The 22,688-nt window shown below is 39.4% G+C and overlaps 1 protein-coding gene across 1 annotated transcript in view; it reads right to left on the reverse strand.

Annotated features, from left to right (window-relative positions):
• agbl4 (ATP/GTP binding protein-like 4) overlaps positions 1–18,576 on the reverse strand; it is a 227,676-nt gene extending 209,100 nt beyond the window's left edge. The window contains exons 1-2 of the mRNA XM_034149706.1: positions 18,496–18,576; positions 17,016–17,138 (exon numbers count right to left, since the gene is read on the reverse strand). Coding sequence (XP_034005597.1) covers positions 17,016–17,138; positions 18,496–18,571 — 199 coding nt within the window. The 5' untranslated portion in view covers positions 18,572–18,576. The remainder of the gene's footprint in view (positions 1–17,015; positions 17,139–18,495) is intronic.
• Positions 18,577–22,688: the final 4,112 nt, after the last annotated feature.

Here is a 22,688-nt window from a genome sequence, read left to right on the forward strand (position 1 = left end):
TTCAATGTATACGACAGTGCCATAGCTAAGTGTGTTAGGTCTAAAGGTGTGTTTTGCTCCGCTCACCGGCCCCTCACAGCGGGCAGAGCTGCAGGTGCTGATCTCTCTCTCTCTCTCTCTCGCGTACGGTTATACTTCACTCGCGTTTATGTCCAAATCCATCAGATCTAGATAGCCATAATGGTATGGCTGCTGCCCCTCCCTACACACAGACCACGCAGACTCAAACCTCATCTTATGCCCAAATTCCAGCTGAGAGGGTCTTCTCTACAGCTGGCCTGATTGTGAATCGCCTCCGCACCCGCCTCTCCCCTGAGTAGACATGCTCATATTCTTAAACAAGAATGAGTATTGAATAGCTGCATTCTGTGCATAGGCCCTGTTACAGGTTGTTGATCTCTGTTGTGATAGGGTTACGTTACCCTAACCCGTTATGTTGTTCGTGTATGATCCCTCTTTCATTTAAAAACCAAGTTATGTTTTAAGCATGAAAGCTGCAGGCCTAGCTGTCAACTGTTCAAACTGTGATCACCAGTTCAATACATTTGACAAATTCGACTTGGTTTCTTTACTTATTTGAACATGTATTTATTTATTTTTCAAAATTTTATTTTAATTTTTGTAAAAATGTTTCCCCCATTTTTCTTTTTTTTTATAGGATATGTACATTTCGGTTAATCGGTCAACCGTTTTTTTGGGGGTCGAATATTCGAATATACATTTGCTTTCAAATTCCTATCCCTAGTTTAAACAAACAGGATTTTCTCCCAGTAGTAGACATGTCACAAGAATAACACTTCTCAGTCAAAGTCAATTACAAATGAAATTGTGTACAGTAGGTTTGAAATGATGCAGAAAACTCAGTGCAGTTTAGTTGTTTGGGAACATAATAGGAGCCAGGGTTGCAAATATGGAGATACAGTATAGCCAACAGCTGGGTAGCTTAGCTTAGCATAGCATGAATACTGGGGGAAAAACAGCAAGCTGGCTTTGTGAAAATATTCACACAGTCCGCCTACCAGCAGCTGTAATTAACACATTATACAGTATCTTGTGTTTTTTCAAGTGTACAACACGAAAAGTTGAGGTTTATAACTTAAGTAACAGTCAGTCATTTCATAGAGTCTCAGCTGGTTGCCTTTCAAAGTCAAGGAGATGATAGGACACCTTTAATACAATACTGATATGCCATATTGAATCTAAAAGAGATATGGGTCGTTTCTCATGTCCTATACTTGAATATGCAGTTAAGAAATTGAGGACATTTAAAAGTTCAGCTGACGCTAATATGAGTCTTCAGCAGTCTTAGCCAAATTGACATAGTTTGGACAACGGGGGTGGAGATACGTTGGCAACTTGGCATATCTATGGGAACTGTTTGGCCATAAAGTGAATGACACGGTCCCAAACGAGATGAAGCTAATTGAAGTTCAGCATGAAACAGATAGGTGAGATCATTGAGATGTTAAGACCAGTGCCAACAAGGAGAAGAAATACCATTACACTTAGTTAAACACAGAGGGCATTACTATTTAATAATGCACATAAAGCTCCAGCATTTCAACTCCCAATAGCAAATAGACCCTGCCCTTAAAAAAGCATTAAACATCTACCTTAGTTAAATAGTAATGCTCTGATTTGCAGCTAAGTCTGAAATGCTTTAAATGTCTGCCTTCATCTCAACTAATGTACTGTCTGAGAACTCACTTGATATTCTCCTGTCCACATGATTGCCTGAATAAAAAGACTGATTTTCATTTAAATGTAATTTCTAAAACAATCTTGCACACTCACACACACCCACAATAAGTGATCGTGTATATTTGTAAACATTATGCGGAAAATTGTTGTGAAAATGATCTTAATATACAACAAAACCCGGATAAGAGCAGACAATAAGAGGGGACAATAAGGGAGAATTCATACTGTTATGAGTCCATCTATGCTCCAGTGAGCGCCTGGTTTCAATATAGATGAAGAAAGAGGGGCCTGAGGACAGCGCAGAGATATGCAGGCACACATATCTGATGATGTACAGGCACATCCTAAAGAGAACACATTTTCTAGCTAGCCTTTTATAATTGTATTTTTTTCCCGTCCAAAAGGCCCTGGAGCTAGACTGGTATGCTCCATCTGAAGCGGTCGGTGTAGTAATGGGTCATAGTGATGCATTCATACTGGGACTGGCTTAATTGTATTATCAATCTCATCCAGACACTGCTCTAGCCCCACAGCTCTGGACATGCTACTGTCAGACGCTCTGCATTAGTGTTGGGGAGTGAACCATGAGGAATTGCAATCTTCACTTTCATCTGTTTCTCAAACCTCAAAACGCAGAGTTGGAAGATGTTTTTTTTATCAGAATTTGGGCACGACCGTCCCTCAGGTCTCATCTTCTTTCTGTTCGTCACTCTGCCTCTTTATCGTCTCCTCTCGGTGTGTCCAGTGTGTTGGTGGCCACAAGTCTGTTCCAATTTCACGCTATCTTTTAACAAGTTAATTATGTTGAGCCCTACAAAGAAGGAGTTCACACAGAAGACGTGGCGGAGGGACACCAGGTCGAGTCTTTGTTGTCCTATCTTGTTTTGTGTCTTCCTCTCCAAGCACTCTCCCTCATGGCTTTTCTCTTCTCTATATTCTCTCAGTGTAACTTATTTTCCTCTCTTCCTCAGTAGTAATCTTTGCAGCAGCTCCAGTGTTGGAGCAGAGTCAGGGAGATAAAAGCATAGGGGAGCCGAGGAGTCCTTGGCAAGCCTAAGGCAAGGAGAAGGTCAACAGGCCTGCCTAAGAAGGGCTGTTATCATCTTGGTAACATGTTATCGGAGAGCCTGCAGTAGTGTTTATTTACAGTTATTGCTCCCTCTGGGTGCACACTTCAACGCCTGGGGCTGATTGCTCTGTAATGAGTTCAGGAACACAGGGAGCCGATGCAAGAAAAGAAGAAAAACAAGGGAGGCAAGAAATCACTGGCCAATAACCAATAGGTCAACGAGAGAAAAAAAGAATCAAGAAAGTACAAAAAATGTAGGAGAACCAGACGAAAAATAAAGTGTATTCTTCGAGCGAAGACTGTTTTTCTTTGCAGTGCTTATGTCCTGCCATTCAAGAACAAACAAATCACAGCAAAGTGGACAGCAGTTTCCTTCCGCAAATGAGAGAAAAGCCCAGTTAATCCAGTACTGCAGTAAATGGCTCTTGACCTGGAGTCGGCTGGATTTGTTTAAAAGGAAGGACTGCCGCCTGGACTTAAACACTTTCCATCTCTAATATCAACAAAATCCCTCTTGTAATTTACTTAACCAGTAGAGCTTTCGCTGTATTTATTTGCTTGACCAGTCCAGTATTGTGTGTGCTAAGATTGGAGTTTATTTAAGAGGCTAAAAGGTGAAGTGGCAACAGTGAATCCAGGAGATGAGCAAATCAGGAGAGAGGACGTGTGTTAATCCCAGCGTGGGTTTTTCAACAGTTAGGAGCAACGCAGAGGAAATCTCTCATTGTGGAACAGCTTTTCAATCTAGGGAATTACACTAAATGCTGCTACTGTCAATGCAATGCCAGCTTTTCAGGAAGAAAAAAAAAAGCGGGAAAAGGCAGAACTGAATGCCACTGAAAGGCCTTGGCAGAAGATCAAGGAGTTTTTCAGCAATCATTTTTCCAGGCACAGCACCCAGCTATCGGGGCAATTAAGAGAAATTAAGATCGGGGAAAAAAATACATATACTGTATGACAAAGTCCCAGATTACAAATCATGGTTTTTTTCTAGAATATGTATACATACAGCATATACAAGTCCATTTATCCTATGATAAACTAATCCCTTTGTATACCATCGGTTATGGGCGATTAAGAGACATAATTAGGTAACTCAAATTAGACGTAATTCATCAGAGAAGAGTGCAGGGAGCTTTTCTAGGATGAAGTTTTTAAATCACAGCAGGGGGTTGATGCCAGATTCATGATGAAGGAATGATAAATGAGATGACTTCATTTAGAGAGAAAGGATTTCAGGAAGGACTCCAAGCATCGCTGCGTTATGTTGGGATTAAAGTCTGAACATGAAGAGGATGGGAAGACACCCTCAAGAACTAAAATGAGTCAAAGTTAGAAAAATGTTTTGTTACATAAACATAAGGCTGGATTACAGAAAGCATTATTTAGCAATTTTATCGTTTAGTAATCCTCCGATTTTGCTCTGAAGGAGAAAGCAGTTTGACTTTGACTGACGGCATAAATGTTGTCTGTTACAATAGTAAGTCGGCATTTGTCTCCCTGTGCTACTTACTTAAAAAATAAAATGTCCTTCTCTTATAATGCTTCACTGTAGTGCAAACAAAGCTTACAGTTTTTGTATCAAAACAAAGTAACAAAACTACGGAAAACAAATGTGGGGATGTGAATTTCTTTTTTTTTTATCTTTAATCTCAGAATTCTGACTTTTTTCTCGGACTCTGACTTTTTTCAAATTCCCCAATTTTTTTTCAAGTGGCCCTAATCCTCTTCCGTACAAAACAACAACACAGAAACAGTAACAGAAATGTAGGCTTCATTTTCAGATGTTACCTTAAAGTGCGTTCATTTTGTTTAGTGAATATCGGGTCGAACTTTAAAGGGGACTATCATGCAAAATGCACTTTTTGATGTCTTTTATACATAAAGATGTGTCCCCGGTGTGTCAGGGAACTCACACAGCGTCAGAAAATAAGACCCTCTCTCTTTTCCTCCGTAATATCTAAAAACGGGGGTACAACGGAGCTGATCCAGATTTGCGTCCGATATGACGTCAAATCGGAAATGTAGGCTGGCTTTACACCCACGGCGCTATCAGAAACGTTGCTATCAGAAACAATGCCCGACTGTTTTGGACGTAATATGGTCGGTGTTCACATTAGCATCGCTAACACTCAGAGCTAACCTGTACTGGAGAGCGTGTGTGTGAAGAAGCAGGAAATAAAAAGGAACTCACCTTGTGGTATAACCGGCAAGAGAGAAAGCCTTTGAGCTCCATACTGTTTCAGAAATAATCCTTGATAATCCATGATATGGCGTTTCATCACGGCAGTATTTAGTTTAGACAGTAACTGCCGGGTCCCGCATGAGCTCAGACCCCTCCTTTTTAATTTTTATCAATTCTTTTTTTATTTGTAAAGCTTTATACCCTAAATCAGCACTTTTAAAACAGGAAGTGAAATAGAGGGATATGAGGCATGGCTAGAATGGGTGATCTGTTTGGTATTTTGAGCAAAACACTTCATAGACATGTTTTTTATATAGTTTTATATATCTGAGACCTATGCTATTGCCTAAAAATAGCATGATAGGTGACCTTTAATGTAAAAGCGTTTGCTCACAGAGACACTGTGCGACTCTTAGTTATCACTAGAAGCTCCCTCGCTTGCTGAAATATTTTAACGGTGATTTTCGTGTAAAATGTATCAAACTGGTGAACATTGAGACATATGTTTCGTATCATATATTTTGACCAGGTGCAGACCAAAACAGAGCTAAAAGCGAGTGACAATATCACAATGTTCTGCTTGTCTGCTAGATAGTTAAGCTATTGTTTGTTAACATATTTCCCTCCACATTTGTATAGGGTGATAATATGTAAGAATTGTATTTTTACTTATTGCATTGCTCACAAGTGTCCAACAACCTCTGATTACTTTTTTGCACCTGCACGTTATCTTAAATGTTTATATTTGCACTCTTCTCACTTCTTTCTCAACTGCTGCATTGCTGAATTTCCCTTAGGATGAATACAGCTCTGATTATCTTATCTTCAACATAATTCTCTGTGGAAATTGTGGTTATCTCCAAATGTTTAAATGTACTAGAGTTTGTGTCGTAAGCTGTTTTTTTAATAGTTTGTACTTAGGATTTAAGTAAGATTATTGCCTATGTTAATGCTTTGATTATAATGTCATTCACAGTCTAAACTCTCCTTTTGAGAAATGCAACAGTTAATGTATAAATGCTTTCCATTGAAGCATTGTCATCACATGAATTCAGAGCCAAAATGATACATCTTTATAAAGGAAACATACAGTACATCTTGAAGTAACTGTAGGGCTTAACACCTATAAAAATTAGAATAAATACTATTTTTATACTGTCTAAAAACACGAGCACATTCCAACATGTTCACTATTAACACATGTTTGAAATGTCCACAGAAAATGTTTCCTGATAACAGCATTTACCTCAGAGAAGTGAATTTCAATAGTGTTTACTTTGAGCAGTAGACCTACAAGATACTGCCTGGATTCAGACCCAAATGTATTCTATCAAAATTCCCTCCTATCAGTATTTCACCCTCCTCTGTATAAGCATATTCTGTACATGAATTTGTGTTATCAAACAAACCCTGGCACAACAATGAAGCTCATCTCACTGAGAGCTTTTCTAAATAAATCAGCAGAATAAACACAGGCATCTTGAAAAACATGAACTGGTAAAGCATTACAAATCCTCGCCATTTTCTCACACCGTATACCGTCTTGACTGGGATGAAAAATGAGACGTCTGCTCTGAAACTGTGTTTACGGCGTCAGGAATTGCTTAGAAATAAATGACTGGATGAATCACTGGAGCCTTGTGCGTCTGCGATGCAAATATCTGGATGCAGTAATTTTCACTTACGACACACTTGTATCACGATGCTGGAGGCAGGCCCTGAGCCAATGAATAGTGAGTTTCCAAAGTACATTTAGAACACAAAATAGCCTAAAGCTGGAATTTAAAAACAACCCCAAAGTTGGGTCACATGCAGCACATACAGATGTATTAAAAACAATGCCAATTTCATGTTATAAACTGGCTTTTTCTCATAATATCCAGTTTCTAAATATTCCTCCCCCTCAACCTTTCCAAATCTCACAGCCACGCCGTGTATACAGTTGATAATCAAATCCTTTCATTACTCAAAATGTCCAAAACAGCTTGCTGCTCCTAGCATTTGGTGACATTTTGAGAAGGTGAGGTGCTGGCTGGGTCTCCTATGTTTAGCTCATATCAGAACCATCAACAATTAACTTACAAAACACTGAGGTTGTTTGTTCTACTTCCTGGCAGAGGAGGCATCTCCAACCACCGCAACTGAGCCAACGTGTTCACTCAGTGATTATCGGCCCGTTTCATTGGCTCTGCATTTCATGGAATCAGACTGATATCACTTCTCACCTCCCATGGCAACACACTCAGTCAACCCTGAGATAAAGGAAGATAGTTGTTGTTGTTGTTGTTATTGTTGTGTGTGTTTTTGTCATTCACACATTGACCACCTTTGAAGTGTTTGTTCTGCTCAGACTTGCAAATTATGATAGACAGAAATGACACAGTGTTGAGAAATTGTTGTATAATAATTCAAATGCAATCTGCAGAAACTGATGTTTTGACCACTGAAAAATAAACTGTAAACACAAACTGACAGGACTTTAAGTTACTATGACAAACTATGTGAGTTATTGCCTTTGTATAGTGTCTTTCCTGTATAGATACCAGTATCAGAAATGTTTTAAATATAGCCTTTAATGCCAGATCAGCAGGAATGCAAGTTTATACAAAGTTAAGATATCACTTCTTCGTATTATTTTAAAGCTAATGTATGCTACACAGCAACCACAAAAACATCCAGCCCGATTAATACTGCCCATGTGCAACAAAGTTAAGAGAGAGGTGGGATGTATCTGATGGTTTCTTTCATTATAAGCTCCTGAAAATCAATCGCTGCATCCAAAATGGGAAATTGGAAGTACGAGCTAGCTAAAGTTTAGTCAACTTAAATATTAAAAAAGGTTTGTGGGATTCATTCTCTGCATACATTTGTTGATGTTTTACAATGGGTTCAATTGTAATAACATCGCCTTCATACAGGGTCGTTCAAACTAATAATGGAAGAAAGATAATAATAATATATTAATACATTTTAAAAAGCACTGGTATTGGATCGGTTAGCGGTTATTGGACGACATGAACGTTTGGCATCAGAATAAGAAAAGGAAAAATTGGTCTCTCAAAATGTCTGCCTTCACACATCCAGCAGATATGGAGTAACATAGCAATCCTCTGGCAACCTTATGCTAAGACCATAATAAATCTTTTAGCTGTTTTGTTCCCCACCAGCTGCCACCTTCTTTACTCTTATTGCTTGAGAGCCAAATACAAGAAGCCATGGTATCCATTGTTAATATAAAAATAAACACATTGCATGCTAGCGTACCAATGCCCCTGTTGGAATGCTCCCCTCAGGGTCAAACCAATATAATACATTCCTACTTGCATGGCATGATACGGCACAAAAAGGGACATTAAACTGACAAAATATGCCTGAAGAAAGCCACAGATAGGACAAGACGATAATAAAAAAACACAATGATAATAAAGAGTAATCTCTTATGGATACAAATGGCCAATAAATAGCATAAATCAAAAGCAATGGTCTCGCCAACATTCCCTAGACAACTCAAATTTATCTCCATACTCTGCTCCGGACTTAAAAGAAAGAGAGAGGAGAGAAAACTGCTAAAAGGGAAACTGGAGAGGCCATTAAGTGATTTGAGCAGCGAAGCTTCTCCACTGCCAAGGACATGTAAGAGAGACTGGGAGTGGCTCTCAATACATCAGACGTCAGGAGTGCTCCCTCCCACTCAGGCAAATGGATCTTGTTTTGGAAAACCCATAAGAGCAATCTAAGGCTTGTGAGCTTTACAACCAAAAAAAAACAAATGCTGTAGAAGTAAAAAATCGAACTTTAAAAGGCCATCTGATTGCAGAATTCCCAATGTATTTCTGCCCTTACATGATGTTACTGTGGTTTGTTGAATGTAAGACAAATGACCAAGACAAAAAATGATGTATTTTCCTCTCTTTGGTGCCTGTGTTTCTTCTTCGAGGCAGAGAGCTGCGTACTGCGGCAAGCTCTCCAAAGCCACTCATTGTGAGCATCCAGCCTGATTGTAAAAACGTTTCCCTCTTCTTTAATCAATGGAAACTCAACTATCCTGATTCATGGGGCACTCTGGAGTATATAAATATCTTCTGACAAGCTTGACTGCGTTCTCCTCGGACCATTTTCAGACCACCATCCCCCCCCTCACCAGTGTTCATGATATTATTTTCTTTTGTACTTCCTTATTTTCTAACCATCGCCCTTTTGTTGTTTGATTGTTGTTACAATCTCCCTCTTTCCTTTGTAAATGTTGCTTTAGCTACAAGTTCAATCAGTCATTCTGTGCGACTGCAACATGACCATTTCTGGGGGGAAGATAAGGCCGGACAGATTAAATACACTGTTCAATGTTGGAAGAAAGGAAGGAGAAAATGTAAGCGGGAGAAAGGGGAAAACAACGAAACCTTCATCATCAGTCAGCAGTGAAAATATTTTCTCCAACATTTATCCTCATTACTCATCTCTTGGCAGCCTTTTTTCTTTATCTCGACAATAAAGCAAATATTTCTTCATCAATTATCATTACTGAGGGGTGACTTAATATCTACACAGCCAATCCATGATAAGCTTGAGTGATTCTACAAGGTCTTTGATGTCGGTGTGGAAACCTTCATTTAGAGAAAGGGTTGTCATAAGGCTTAAACACAGGCATTGCCCTACTTTTGACTTATCTCTGATGATTGCCCAATTCACTCCTCTAACATAATAGTTTACAGTGTGTATATAGTACATACACAAACTTTACATTATCAACAATGCACAATAATGTCTTTTGACGATATTGAGTGAAAAGGATGTTGAATTAAAATAGTGGAACATTTGTAAATAACAGCTGATTTGATTGGACAAACAAGCTGTGAGTTTGCAAGTTAGAAACAAAGTAATTTAAGGTTCTGCTGGAATCGTTTTTTTTAATTTAGGAAGGTTCCTAGTCAAGTGAAATGACCCAGAACTACCTAAAGGCCGTCGATAGATGTCTGGCCGTCGATGAGCGTCGTGTCGCCCTACTCAGATTGGTGTGTCCCGCACCGTCGTGTCTTTTCGGCCATGTCGAATCGGTAGGCAATCGGCCAAAGGCTGTCGGTCAAATAAATCACTCTGATTGGCTGTTCAGCTTAGCGAATCAGTGCATGAGAAGCGAAACGGAAGTGAGGGACCCAAACAAACGATTAAGAAGGCACACACAGACGGCTATTGTTTTTCATTTTCATCTCAGCTATTTTTCATCATAGCGATCTGGAATGAAGAAACCGAAGACCAACGCACGCGCTATTTGTTGTTTGTATATATCACGCAGTCTGTTCTTCTTCTCTCGGTTATCACCCAGTCTGTCTTCCGGTTGTTGCCTCTTTTGAATGACGAATACACACTACCGCCGCCTGCTGGTAAGGAGAGTTATTGCCACTCACGCATGCGCAGTGCGTACGTGCTACTTGGCCGTCGGCTGAAGTCTTTGCGGTGTGTTCCAGTGCGACTGTTGGCCAAGACGCAGGAGACGTGAGGCGACACAACAGTCGTGTTCCGTCGGGACGTGTTCTTTGGTGTCAGCTTGGTGTGTCTGGGCCTTAAGTGGCGGCCATGATAAGAGTTGTTTGAGTTCTCTAAAGGCCCTGACACACCAGGCAGTCACCAGAGAACTCGCCGACACCCGACACCGACAGTTCCATCGACGAGTTCTCCTGCGTATTGGCCGTGTGTCGCACTGGAAATCACCGCAAAGACTTCAGCCGAGCACGTACGAACTGCGCATGCGTGAGTGGCAATAACTCTCCTTACCAGCAGGCGGCGGTAGTGTGTATTCGTCATTCAAAATAGGCAACAACCGGAAGACAGAGAAGAAGAACAGACTGATATAAACAAACAAATAGCGTGTGCATTCCATTTTCACTCTCGTCCATCGAAAACATGTTTTAGAATATAAAAATACATGAATGATGAAATGAGCGAAGGATGTAGACGCTCTTATTGAAGTCCATGTACTGAACAATTTAGTTTTATCATAATTACGCCACACTGTGGAAATGCAGTATGAATTCCCGATTAACACCATGATGTTTTTCACTGAAGTTCAGCAAAAGTGTTGAGAAGAAGATATAGGACCTAATGTCTTTGAGCATTCGACCGCAGCCTTGGTCTCGAACGGCCTTGAGTTTGGTTCTATTTGCAGAAATACCGGTAAGTGCACATCTGTTCTTTGCTCTGCCATATAAATTGGATTGTATTGAGTGAATTGATTGTAAGGCCAGATGAGTCTATGAGTTGTGCTTATCAATGGATCCCATTAAACACTTCTTTGACCATGCAAGTCATTGTCAGCAGAGAACAGTCTGATAATCAATGAGTGCTTAATTACACATGGTTCACGGTCCAGAGGTGCAGTACAAACAATATGTCCGCACTTCCAGACAGTGTCATCTTTTGTAGGGACGGATTGTATTTTAGTCAGGGAACATTCTGAGGATCCACCCACGGAAGAATTTGGGACTTAGCAGAAAATGTCAACAGTTGGGAGTGTGTGACGAAACAAATGTGACAAGACAAGATAAGAATGTCATTTGGATTTCACTCGGAAAAACAATTAGGCTTCTCTTATCGCTCTCGTGAATCTCTGCCTCTTGACACAATACACAACAATGGGCCGAGACTTAATGTTTGCAGATTAACAACATCTTCTTTTCTCTGCCACGATTTGCATTGTCCTAAGTAGCATAAAAAGATGATCTCAACAAGTAAAACTCTATTTGCATACGAGGTTTAATGAACATTTGCATATTGCTCTTTACACAGTCAACTCAAGCAATAAGTAAGGTTTGCAATGACTTAAAATTAGTCATAATGTTGAAGTTCTACACAGTAACACACACAACAGAGCTGGGATCTGCCTGTACTATCGTTTTAAAGGTTTAAGGCCGCTACACACCCACCTGAGACCAAAGAACGCGTACCGAAGGCGTCCCGACTTTTACGTCAGCTACGTCGCCTGCGTCGGCTACGCCGCTCGCCTACGCCGCCCGCCTACGCCGCCCGCCTACGCCGCCCGCCTACGAACACACCGCAAATACTTCAGTCGACGAGTGGCAATAACTGTCCTTACCAGCAGGCAGCGGTAGTGTGAAAAGCCAATCAGAGTGATTGCTTGGGCCGACTTTCTCTGACCGAGGTGTGAAAAGGTGCCGTAAAGAGACGACGGTGCAGGACACACCAACCTGAGTAGGGCGCCGCGAATGCCCGACTGCCTCTGACTCCCAAAATCAGGTTGGTGTGTAGCCAGCTTTAGGATAACTCAGAAGACCTGTTGGCTGAGACACCTACTGTATGTAAATCTGTGAGCCATCACTGACTTGATCAGCATAGGGCTGACAACAAAGTGAATTAAGCCTCATCTAAATGTAAATGAGGTTTTATACCTTTGGCAAACAGCTTACATAACCAGTGTCTATTTTAATAAACCAATTAGATTTTATTCTGTGCTATACCAACGCAACAAAATCTGTTCTTTATAAAAATCTACATGGCATACAGATAGTTGTCGACAAAAGGACGGAAATAAGAGGGAGGGGGGGTAGAAAAGCTCACTGAGTTATAGGTCTGCATATATTTCAAATGGAAACGTCTGCTGGAATGCCGTAGTACAGCCATTCAATCTGGTGTGAGAGGAGTAAAATAGACATAGACTGTCATGAAAGAGCATTTGAATAGCTCTGAGGAATAGTCTGCAGAACATGCAGAACAAGAGGCAGGAGCTCACACACCAGTGTCCAATTTCCCTCCTGTCATTGGTATCACAGATATTAAAGTGAATGTATGAAAAACAGCAAGGCATTTCAAAAGCATACTGATACTTCAGGTCTGCACGCTGCCTTATCAAGTGGCAATATGACAACTACTTCAAAATAATATGGCATGCTTGTGGCTAGAAACACCTAGACATCTTGTGTTGTTTTAAATCTTATGACATGTTAGTTATTATATGCATGAGTATAAACAACTCTAGCGAAGAAAACATGTTCATTTTTTCAAGATACTATTACTGTATAACAATCCATAAAAGTTTATTGTAAATGTTCAGAGAAACAAAAATGATTCACTGATGTCATGCCGAGGTCGTGCAATGTAACTCGGCGAAAACAACGCAAGCATTTCCCAAATTGGGATCAATAAAGTACTTATCTATATATCTATCTATCTATCTACAGTATATATCTATCTATCTATCAATCTATCTATCTATCTATCTATCTATCTACCTACCTATCTATCTATCTATCTGTCTATCTATCTATCTATCTATCTATCTACCTATCTATCTACCTATCTATCTACCTATCTACCTATCTATCTATCTATATATCTACCTACCTATCTATCTATCTATCTATCTATCTATAGCTATCTATCTATTTATCTCAGTTAAACATGTGACCAATGTGTAACTAACAACTAACAATTAAAAGTATAAAACTGTATGTCTGTCTGTATGTCTTGTTGAAATGATGATGTTCATTGAATGTATGAATAGAATAGAGTGTATCCAGTACATTTTGCATGCATTTTCTAAAATTGCCTCCACTGGATGGTTAAATACCAAACTTACAGAAATGTTTAAAGGTTTATAGTTTAAATAGATAATTGGACTTGACACAATAACTAATTAGGTGAACAGGTTTGCAATTATTAGAAATGAGAGGTTAATAGATCTACAATATTAAAAGTTATCCAGACAGTGAAAGAACTAACAGCAACTAATACCAAGGCTCACTTTAAAGTAAGGCGAACAAAATCACTAATGCTTAAATGAAACCGCAACAGAGCATTAATTTGACATTAGCCGACAAACATCAATTCATCCCCCATTCTAACTTTAGTAATGCATTTACTGGAAAGAGATTAATATCAATTCCATAAATCATTCAGGAGATACATCCGGAGCCAGGGACTCTGGTATGTTAGCCGATCTCAGTGTGGAGGCTCAGCGCACATTAATCAATGTCTGAGCTCCTCTGGCCATGTCATCTGGGGAAAAAGGCACATTTATAAAAAGGGCGATCTCCACACCGATTTCTCCGCACAATCCTCCTAATGTAACATATTTAGATCTTTACGCCGCGGATGCACTCACCTTCATATGCCTTTTGTCTATGTATTAAACTGTGGATAAGATTCCCTATTTCATTATTCATCCTGTTATATGCCCCAAAAAGATAGTTTTTTTTACACAGGCCTAAGACATGTGACAACTGTAAGAAAAAAAGTGTAAAATATGATAGTTAAAAACCCACTTTGGAGAACAACTTGACATTAAGGCCAATAACCACAAAGTAAACAGGGTCAAAGTGAAGCTTATCTTAGTTAAAAGGTCCCCTATTATACTCTTTTTCACCAATATATCACAGGTCTCAGATATATACAGAACCTGTCTCTGATTGGCTGAAACACCAAACAGATCATTGCAGCATCCCATAATCCCCTCTGTTTCAGCCCTGTTTCCAAAGTGCTGATTCTCTGTCTGTTACTTTAGATGAAAACAAGGAGCCCCTCCCCACGCCCCTCTGAGAGAGATTTGGTTACAAAGAACTCAATGGTGCTCTAGGAGGAGATTCAGGTGATAAGGTGGGGGGGGGTTACATTGGTTGCTGATTGGCTAATGGTTACGGCCCGTCCACACGGCGGCATGCGTTGAAGCTTCAACGCTTCTGCCCATTCACTTTGAATCAATCAAATCATATGCCAGTACAAGCTCTAGCCAATCAAACCGCGTGCTTGTGTGTCCGGGCCGGGAGATTCATGTGATTGGTTGTTGGTCGAGCTTCAGACACGCCCGCCGGCATGAAAATCCAAAGGAAAAATTATTAATAATATGATTGTATTGCACGCCTTGCTCTAACAAAAGATGTGAACAACGTTTCAGGGCGAGCAGACATCAATTATACGTAATATATATATATATATCTCTTTCCAGACACACATAGAGAAGAATAGGTAAAAGGTTGCTGCAAGGAAATAGCTCAAACAGAACCTGCTTTCAAGTCCCTGCATTGACTTCTAGTTATTCATAATAAAGATTTTAAGAGCCTATACGTCTTTGTATAAATGTGTCAATGATTATACTGTTGCCATGATATGTTGCAGTCTTAATTAAGCTCTCATATAAACAGAGACTTTATCCACAAACCTCAATCAATAAACTTTGCTTTTGTAACACAAAACATTTCCCAAATCGGAATCAATAAAGTTCTATCTTATCTTATCTTAACCAAACCCTAGAATAGCCTTAGACCCTAGAATAGCCTTAGGCCCTAGCCACACGGAAACAAAAATGAACCAAATTCGATATCAAAAAAGTATTCCATCCACACGCAACAGGCACCAGAAACGTGTCCTTGCACACGAGACCGCTCGACCCGCTGAAGACGCTGTAGTACTTATGCCGGGCCTGTAAGTGGCGCTGTACTTCCGCCACAAAATACACCAAAAGCAGCGAAGAAGTCTTCCCGAGCATGCATGGTTGCCCTTCTGTTTATTCTCCGCGGTGGATTTAGCAGTAGAGGTGGGGAGAGGCAGGGCTCTGGCTGTTTCTCTTTTTCTCCCTCCCCGAGACAAGCGTGTTCTCCTGCTGTAATTCTCCCCGGTTAGTCCACCAGCAGATGAAAAACACCCACCTCTCCGCCTCTTCCAAGGGACGAGGGAACCGTGAGGCAGAGTTTCCGTTAGAATTTTTTTTTATAGGGCGTAATCACGGAGCCGTTTGGCCCCCCAGAGCGTTGCGTCCGCAGATCTACCCACCTTGGGACCCGTTATCGTTATCCGCGTTTCCCTGTCGGCCTCGTGTGGCCGATCCGTCTATAAGATAGAGAACTGTAGCAGATACGACCCGTTTCGTCACCGTGTGGCTAGGGCCTTAGTGGGCTTGAATCAGGTTCTGTAAACCTCATGTTGTTTTCTTTCAATATAAAGCACTGTGAAAGATAATAAACACTGAAAATAAAACAATTATTAGAAGCAGTATTAATAGTAGAACTAGTGTTGGTGATAGTATTTGTTGAGGCTTATTTCTTGACTCAAAAAGGTTAAAAGAGACGGCTGTGAAAGTGTGAAAGCAAGGCAAATATACTAAGCCTAAAAAGTTACACATTCAAAAGATTTCTTCTTTATTCTCATACTTGATAAACACCACATCGTGGGTTGAAACATTAAAGCCTGATAAGGTTGGATAAAAAAGATGGTGTCAATCCATGCAAACATTGAAAAGGCAAAAGGTCCTTAATGTCAGCTGGAGTTTGCATACTCAGCTAATGCTATGCAAAGGCTAGAATTTGTGTACTGCTGTCAAATATAATCGATCTACTTTTAATAGGAATTCTAGCCGCAGTAGTTTGAACAAGCTGGATGTTTTAATGTAAACTTTAGGATGCAGTAGGCGGCATACAAATAATCCAGTTTGGATTCAACTAAGGTGTTTCTGTGTCAGCTACCACTGAGATAAGTTATTATGAGTGCAGTTTTTTAATAGGAGATGCAAAATAGAGAGGCTGCATAATTGTATAGAAATTAAAATAACTGGGTACTATCAGCTTTTCTTGCATTGCAAAAGTCAAGAAACAGCGTTTTTGGTCTATTTGCAGTTAAGTAGAATATGTCAAATAAATGTCACCGTACTACACTATATTAAAAAACGGATTATATTGCTGTTTCACATTAAAAGCTCATAATAGTTCAATGTTTTCGTGGGCAATATTGTAATTTTACAGGGTTTTACAGAACATCTAAAGATAAAAAGATGTGTTGATTTTGTTGTGACTGACAAGTTAAGGCTAATTATACATTAGTTTGTTTTATGTTTATTTCATTCTCTTCGCTTTTTTAATGACTGTTTTAATGTCTTTTTTTCAAGCACTTTGAATTGCCTTATGTTGAAAGTAACTTATATAAATAAACTTGCCTTGCCTCAGGCATGATCTCTAATATCAAACAAACTGTCTGTAAAATATTCACCTCTTCGTTTTATGAACATCTTAACTTGACACCTGATTTTCTGACTGTAACACAGTTTTAAAGTTTAGCACTCACCACTCTCAAAGCAAGCATCAAACAGCAGATGTCCTTTCCGCGGCGCTCCGGAGTAACCTGGCGGGGTCACCATCAGTTTGTTTACGTTCCCCACCAAGGCGTCCTCTGCCCCCGCTTCACTGCCTGGAAAACAGGTGCAATAAGTAGCATTAACAGGAGTGTCACTTTATGCAAAGGTGTTGATTAGAATGTGTGAAGTAAGCCTTTTCTGACTTCCTTCTAAAGTATGTAAGCCCTTATCGAGAAGATGAATCACTTCGTCTCTCTTACAGAATAACAGATGGCTGACCTTAAAATAAAAACATATGCTGCCATACAGATTTTTTATTTTACTGGTGGTGTGCAAGTGAGGTACTGTCATTCTGATGTGTCTTAGATATGATTTAAGATGTTCTAATGTGCAAAAATGTTATTATTTGATTTGATAATTTATCTTTTACCACCTATTACCACAATCAATACACTTACGGTAAATCTATTTAGACTGACAGAAAAGCAATATGCTTTATTTCAAGAGTTCATTAACCTCTCACTTGTATCTGTGATTATATGCCTATGAAAAACCAAATAACTAATGTTTACAACATTAAACAGCACAGCAGTAGTTTAACCAGGCTACTTTGGGGGGAAAAGGTTATGAGGTCATCCTTAACTTTCAGAATCAGAGAAGAATCAGAACATCCTTTCCATCACACATTGGTGTAACTTAATTTCGTAAATAGGAATAGACACAAATAAATAAAAGCAGTGAAAAAACACAGAGGTAGCAGTAATGAGAAGGCACTACGAATAAATTAAATGTCAATGTACATGTCTAATGTTATGTGATGAAAACACATCTGCAGCAACTGAATATATCTGAAGCTTCGATTTTTATAAAGTGTTATTGCTTGCATGTAAATATATATTCATTCAATATATGACCATTTATGAGGTAGGCTATATTATATTTTAAGTGGAGGGCTGTGCAGAGAGGTATAGGGAGGTAGTTATTGCTTATACGTAAATAAACCTGTGTGTGTCCAGGCATTATGGGTAACTGTCAATTAACATCAGTAGTACCGACAGCAGGTTCATTAGCTACACAGCAGGAGGAGCTATCCCCAGGTAACAGAGCTAGCTAGCAGATACTGGTAGCAAACACACCTGCATAGGCTTACGTTGTACTCTAAGTGAAGTGGTTAACAAGCCAGTATTATTCCTTGAGGTAAATTGCAAGCAAATACTGTGTTAATTAACCGGCTAACGTAATTAGCAGCAGCGTTAGCTCTTAACAAGCTAATGACATGTCTCTTGTTTACATTCCTGCACCTGCTATGCTAGCTAGTAGGTTAGCACACTTCACGTTAGCGTCCGTTTTAAGACGCGGAACGAGCCCGAAACATGCAGCTTTTATATCTCAGACAACGGGGCATTATTAGCGTCCTTTGGGCTTGTCTAGCAACGGAGAATAAGCCAGGTGAGGCTCGTATTTACACACCAGTCTCGACGTCTCTAGCTGTGTTTTCCTCCATCTTCCTCTCCATTCTGTCACACAGCGGCAGCGGACGCTCCATGTGTGTTGCCAGGGCAACGGAGCAGGAGGCAGAGGGAGAGGCGCTGTCATTAGTGAGTCCTTCAGGAACACAGGACACCACTTTATACACTTTCTAAACACTGCAGCAGGTAAGAGGAGTGCAGATGTTGGATTAAATGCACTTAGATGTCAGGGTAACAACGGGCGTCAATCGTTATCAAATTCAGCAAGATCAGTCCATTTCTAATGCTAAATCATCATCTCAAGAGCCCAGGTGGGAAGTAACTACATTTACTCAAGTACTCAACTTAAGTACAATTTGTACTTAGTACTCCTACTCCACTACAGTTCAGAGGTAAATGGTGTACTTTTACTCCACTACATGTATTGAATACCTTTAGTTACTTTACAGATGTGGATGAATGATGTGAAATATAACCAAGTGTTAAATCAGACTTTAGTTCCACCTGGAGTAAATCCACAAGCTACCCTGCAGTATACAAAGTCATTCAAACTAGCTGCACCTTTACCAGCTTTGAGAACACTTTCATGATCAATCATTATAAAACATATCATATATATTATTCTGAAATGGACCAATCTGCACAATGACTACTTTTACTGTCGCTACTTTCACTATATTTTGATGATAATACTTTTCTTTACTTGAGGAACATTTTGAATGCAGGACTTTTACTGTAACAGAGTATTCCTACACTCTAGTACTTCTACTTTTACTCAAGTACAAGATCTGAGTACTTCTACTTTCACTCAAGTACAAGATCTGAGTACTTCTACTTTTACTCAAGTACAACATCTGAGTACTTCTCCCACCTCTGATCAAGAGTAGAGAAGTACTTATTTTAGATGATAGTGTTTTTGCAAGTGATTGATGAAAACACTTGGGCACAGTCCTGCTGTCTGGTGCTTTACAGAAAAGCATTACAAAAACAACTTAAAATCATATTTACATTGACACCACTGAGGCTTAAATACAAACTCTTTAGATTGAAAGTACAAAAGGGCTTTTTGCTCAAATACCTTTTTGTTTGCAAATTGCTTGATTGCACAATATTTAGAATTATAATATAGTTTACATACTGTTGGTAAGATGGACAACTTCAGATGTTTAAATATATGCACTTCAATGTGAGAGCAACAGAAAGCGTTAATAGTTATTAAGTACAGCAAAAATGCAGATCAAAATGTGTAATGCTTATTTCTAACCCTAACCCTTGTCTAAACAGTTAAGTAGAGAAATAGAGTAAACTTATTTTTGGAGAATATTGTTTTTGCAGGTTTTTGTTAAAAACATTCTGCATTAGTACATAAAGGCACTCTTTTTGTCCTCATTATTCTAACAGCAATAACTTATAGCGTCATTAAAACATGTGCAATTAAATGTATGTGGCATAGTTTATATACATCAATGGGAGAGATAGCTAAAAAGAAAAACAAGGGCACAAACCAATAGTGCAATAGGGCCCAAGAGAGAAAAACAAACGTATATTCAAATAAGTAAGACAGCTACCATTAACCAGTTATTATTGACCATTATTCAAATGTGACCTTCACCCTCCTTTGGACTTCTACTGTATTTTTAACAATGGTCCCAACATCCTCCGTCTTCCTTCTTGAGTTAAAGCTTCTCCAAATATATGGATTAGTGTAATATGCAAACACTATATTTGTGTGTGTGTGTGTGTGTGTGTGTGTGTGTGTGTGTGTGTGTGTGTGTGTGTGTGTGTGTGTGTGTGTGTGTGTGTGTGTGTGTGGTGTGTGTGTGTGTGTGTGTGTGGTGTGTGTGTGTGTGTGTGTGTGTGTGTGTGTGTGTGTGTGTGTGTGTGTGTGTGTGTGTGTGTGTGTGTGTGTGTGTGTGTGTGTGTGTGTGTGTGTGTGTGTGTCATGCGTGTGTGTGTGTGTGTGTGTGTGTGTGTGTGTGTGTCATGCGTGTGTGTGTGTGTCATGCGTGTGTGTGTGTGTGTGTGTGTGTGTGTGTGTGTGTGTGTGTGTCCAACTAGTCCCATGATCTCAAATAGAGACACAGATTTAGACTTGGAGAGGAAAGGAGTAGAAAAGGACCTTTAGGAACATTTAAGGTAAGGGGAATGTGGTCTTTGGCACAGTGCTACAGTCTCTTGTGTTACATAAAACATCAAAAACAAACTGAAAACATCTTCAAACATAAAAGACCTACATTTGACATTGACACCAGTAGAATTAAAGTGCAATGTTCTCAAATGCCTTTATATGTATTGCTCTATTGCAGTAAGATTTAGCATCAGAGAGTTTAGCAGCTTGATGGATGCTGGAACAAACGATAGCTTCGAGCGCTTTAATTTGCACTTTGTCACACGCAGTCTTCCTCCTCGTGGCAGAGCTTCGTAAGCTGTCAGTGTGGCTCATGAAAACTCGCTTTTTAAACATATATTTCAGTCTCAAAACCAAACACTAACATTCCCAAAATGTATAAACTTTGTTATTATGATACGGCAACACATTCAGTGTGAAACATAGTTGACTCACAACAGTCACATTTGACAGGCTATACACTAGCAATGTCGTTACGCTGCCTCTCAGCTGCAATCAGTATATATATTGTACACACCTATTATAACAACCATACCTGCATTTCTTATGGTATTTTCAGAGGAGAAAGCCAATGATTGCAGACAGCAGCAGCCAGAGATTCAGAATTATCCTGCAGATTGATTAAAGCTGGAGGTTTTCTAGACAATTGGAGCATAGATGTCATCAAGGCCAATCAAGCCTGGCCCTATTCCTTTCCCATTACAAAGGCTGCACCTGATTAAGTACATCAAATGAGCAGTCGCACAGCTCCTGGAGCAAGAGGCATGCAGGCTGCTGCTAATTTCCAGGTTATAAGCTGTGTGTAACAGGACCAAATGAATAAGACCAGAGTGAGGCCAATGATTTGTCTCCGTGTGTGTGATCTGTATTTGATGGCAAGCATCAGGCCGCTGAGTAGATAGGTCGGACTGATTATTTCTCAGATGACAGGAAGAGAATACAGAGCTGCAGTGTAATATTTCGTTAAAATTGAAAATTGAATATCTGTCCTCCATGCTATGTCATTCCTTTAACACTGTGCCAATTAAAGGGCTCTATGGTGGCACAATCATTCATTTTCAAGAGGGAGATTGAAATTGAATGATGGCGCATGTGAAGAATGAATTAGATATGCTACAAGTTTCCCTTGTTTCTGAGCTCTTATCAAATAGAGAGACTGCATAGGAGTGGACGGGTTTACCACAAGAGCATGGCTGTTTGTCTTATGGCAAAACTCATATTTGGTAGCCGATTTATTTTTCATTTGCAATCGAAATTAGTTGGTATGCTAACAAAATTAGATACACTTTCAACTAAAGTAGATTAAATAACTAAAACAATCCATACATTGAAAAAAATGATAATGTTGCAATTAGGGCTGTGCAATTAATCGTATTTTAATCTCGATTACGATTTTGGCTTGCAACGATTACGAAAACAACGTAATCGAAATAAAACGATTATTATTTTTATAAAAAAAAAGAAAAAATGTAATTATTTTTTTATTTCTTTTTTTTTTTTTTTTGGTTTTTCAGTTGAATTATACTTAAAGTCCAGGGTAATCAACTGTTAAAAACGTACTGTTCACATTTTTGTTTCAATAAATGGATGTTTTCAAAGTAAATGGATAATCGTTTTTAATAATCGTGATATCAATTATTGACCAAAATAATCGTGATTAGGATTTTTGCCATAATCGCACAGCCCTAGTTGCAATCTACCCATTCCGAACAATTACATAATAAATTACTTACAATGTGCTAAATGTTGGAACTGGTCAAATATCAGACTTAAGACATGTTTCATCAAAGAATATATAGGAGTTTATAACAGAAAAGTTATTTCTTCCTGATGGCTTTCCTTTTCTCTTAACACTCAAAGTCTTCCTCGAAAACGTGTTTGAAGAAGGGGGGAAAAAAAGCAACTCTTTCAATCATAACCCCCTCCACTTTCCGCCCGAGTAACTCTGCATGCATTTAGTATGTGATTGTCATGATATGTGCTAAGTGCAGCAATCATTTAATGAACATGTCCATCACCGCGAAACAAGACGACATGAAAGAGAAACACCGTCCATATCGTGGTTC

The sequence above is a fragment of the Trematomus bernacchii genome, unplaced genomic scaffold (assembly GCF_902827165.1).
Source record: "Trematomus bernacchii unplaced genomic scaffold, fTreBer1.1, whole genome shotgun sequence".
NCBI lineage: Eukaryota > Metazoa > Chordata > Actinopteri > Perciformes > Nototheniidae > Trematomus > Trematomus bernacchii.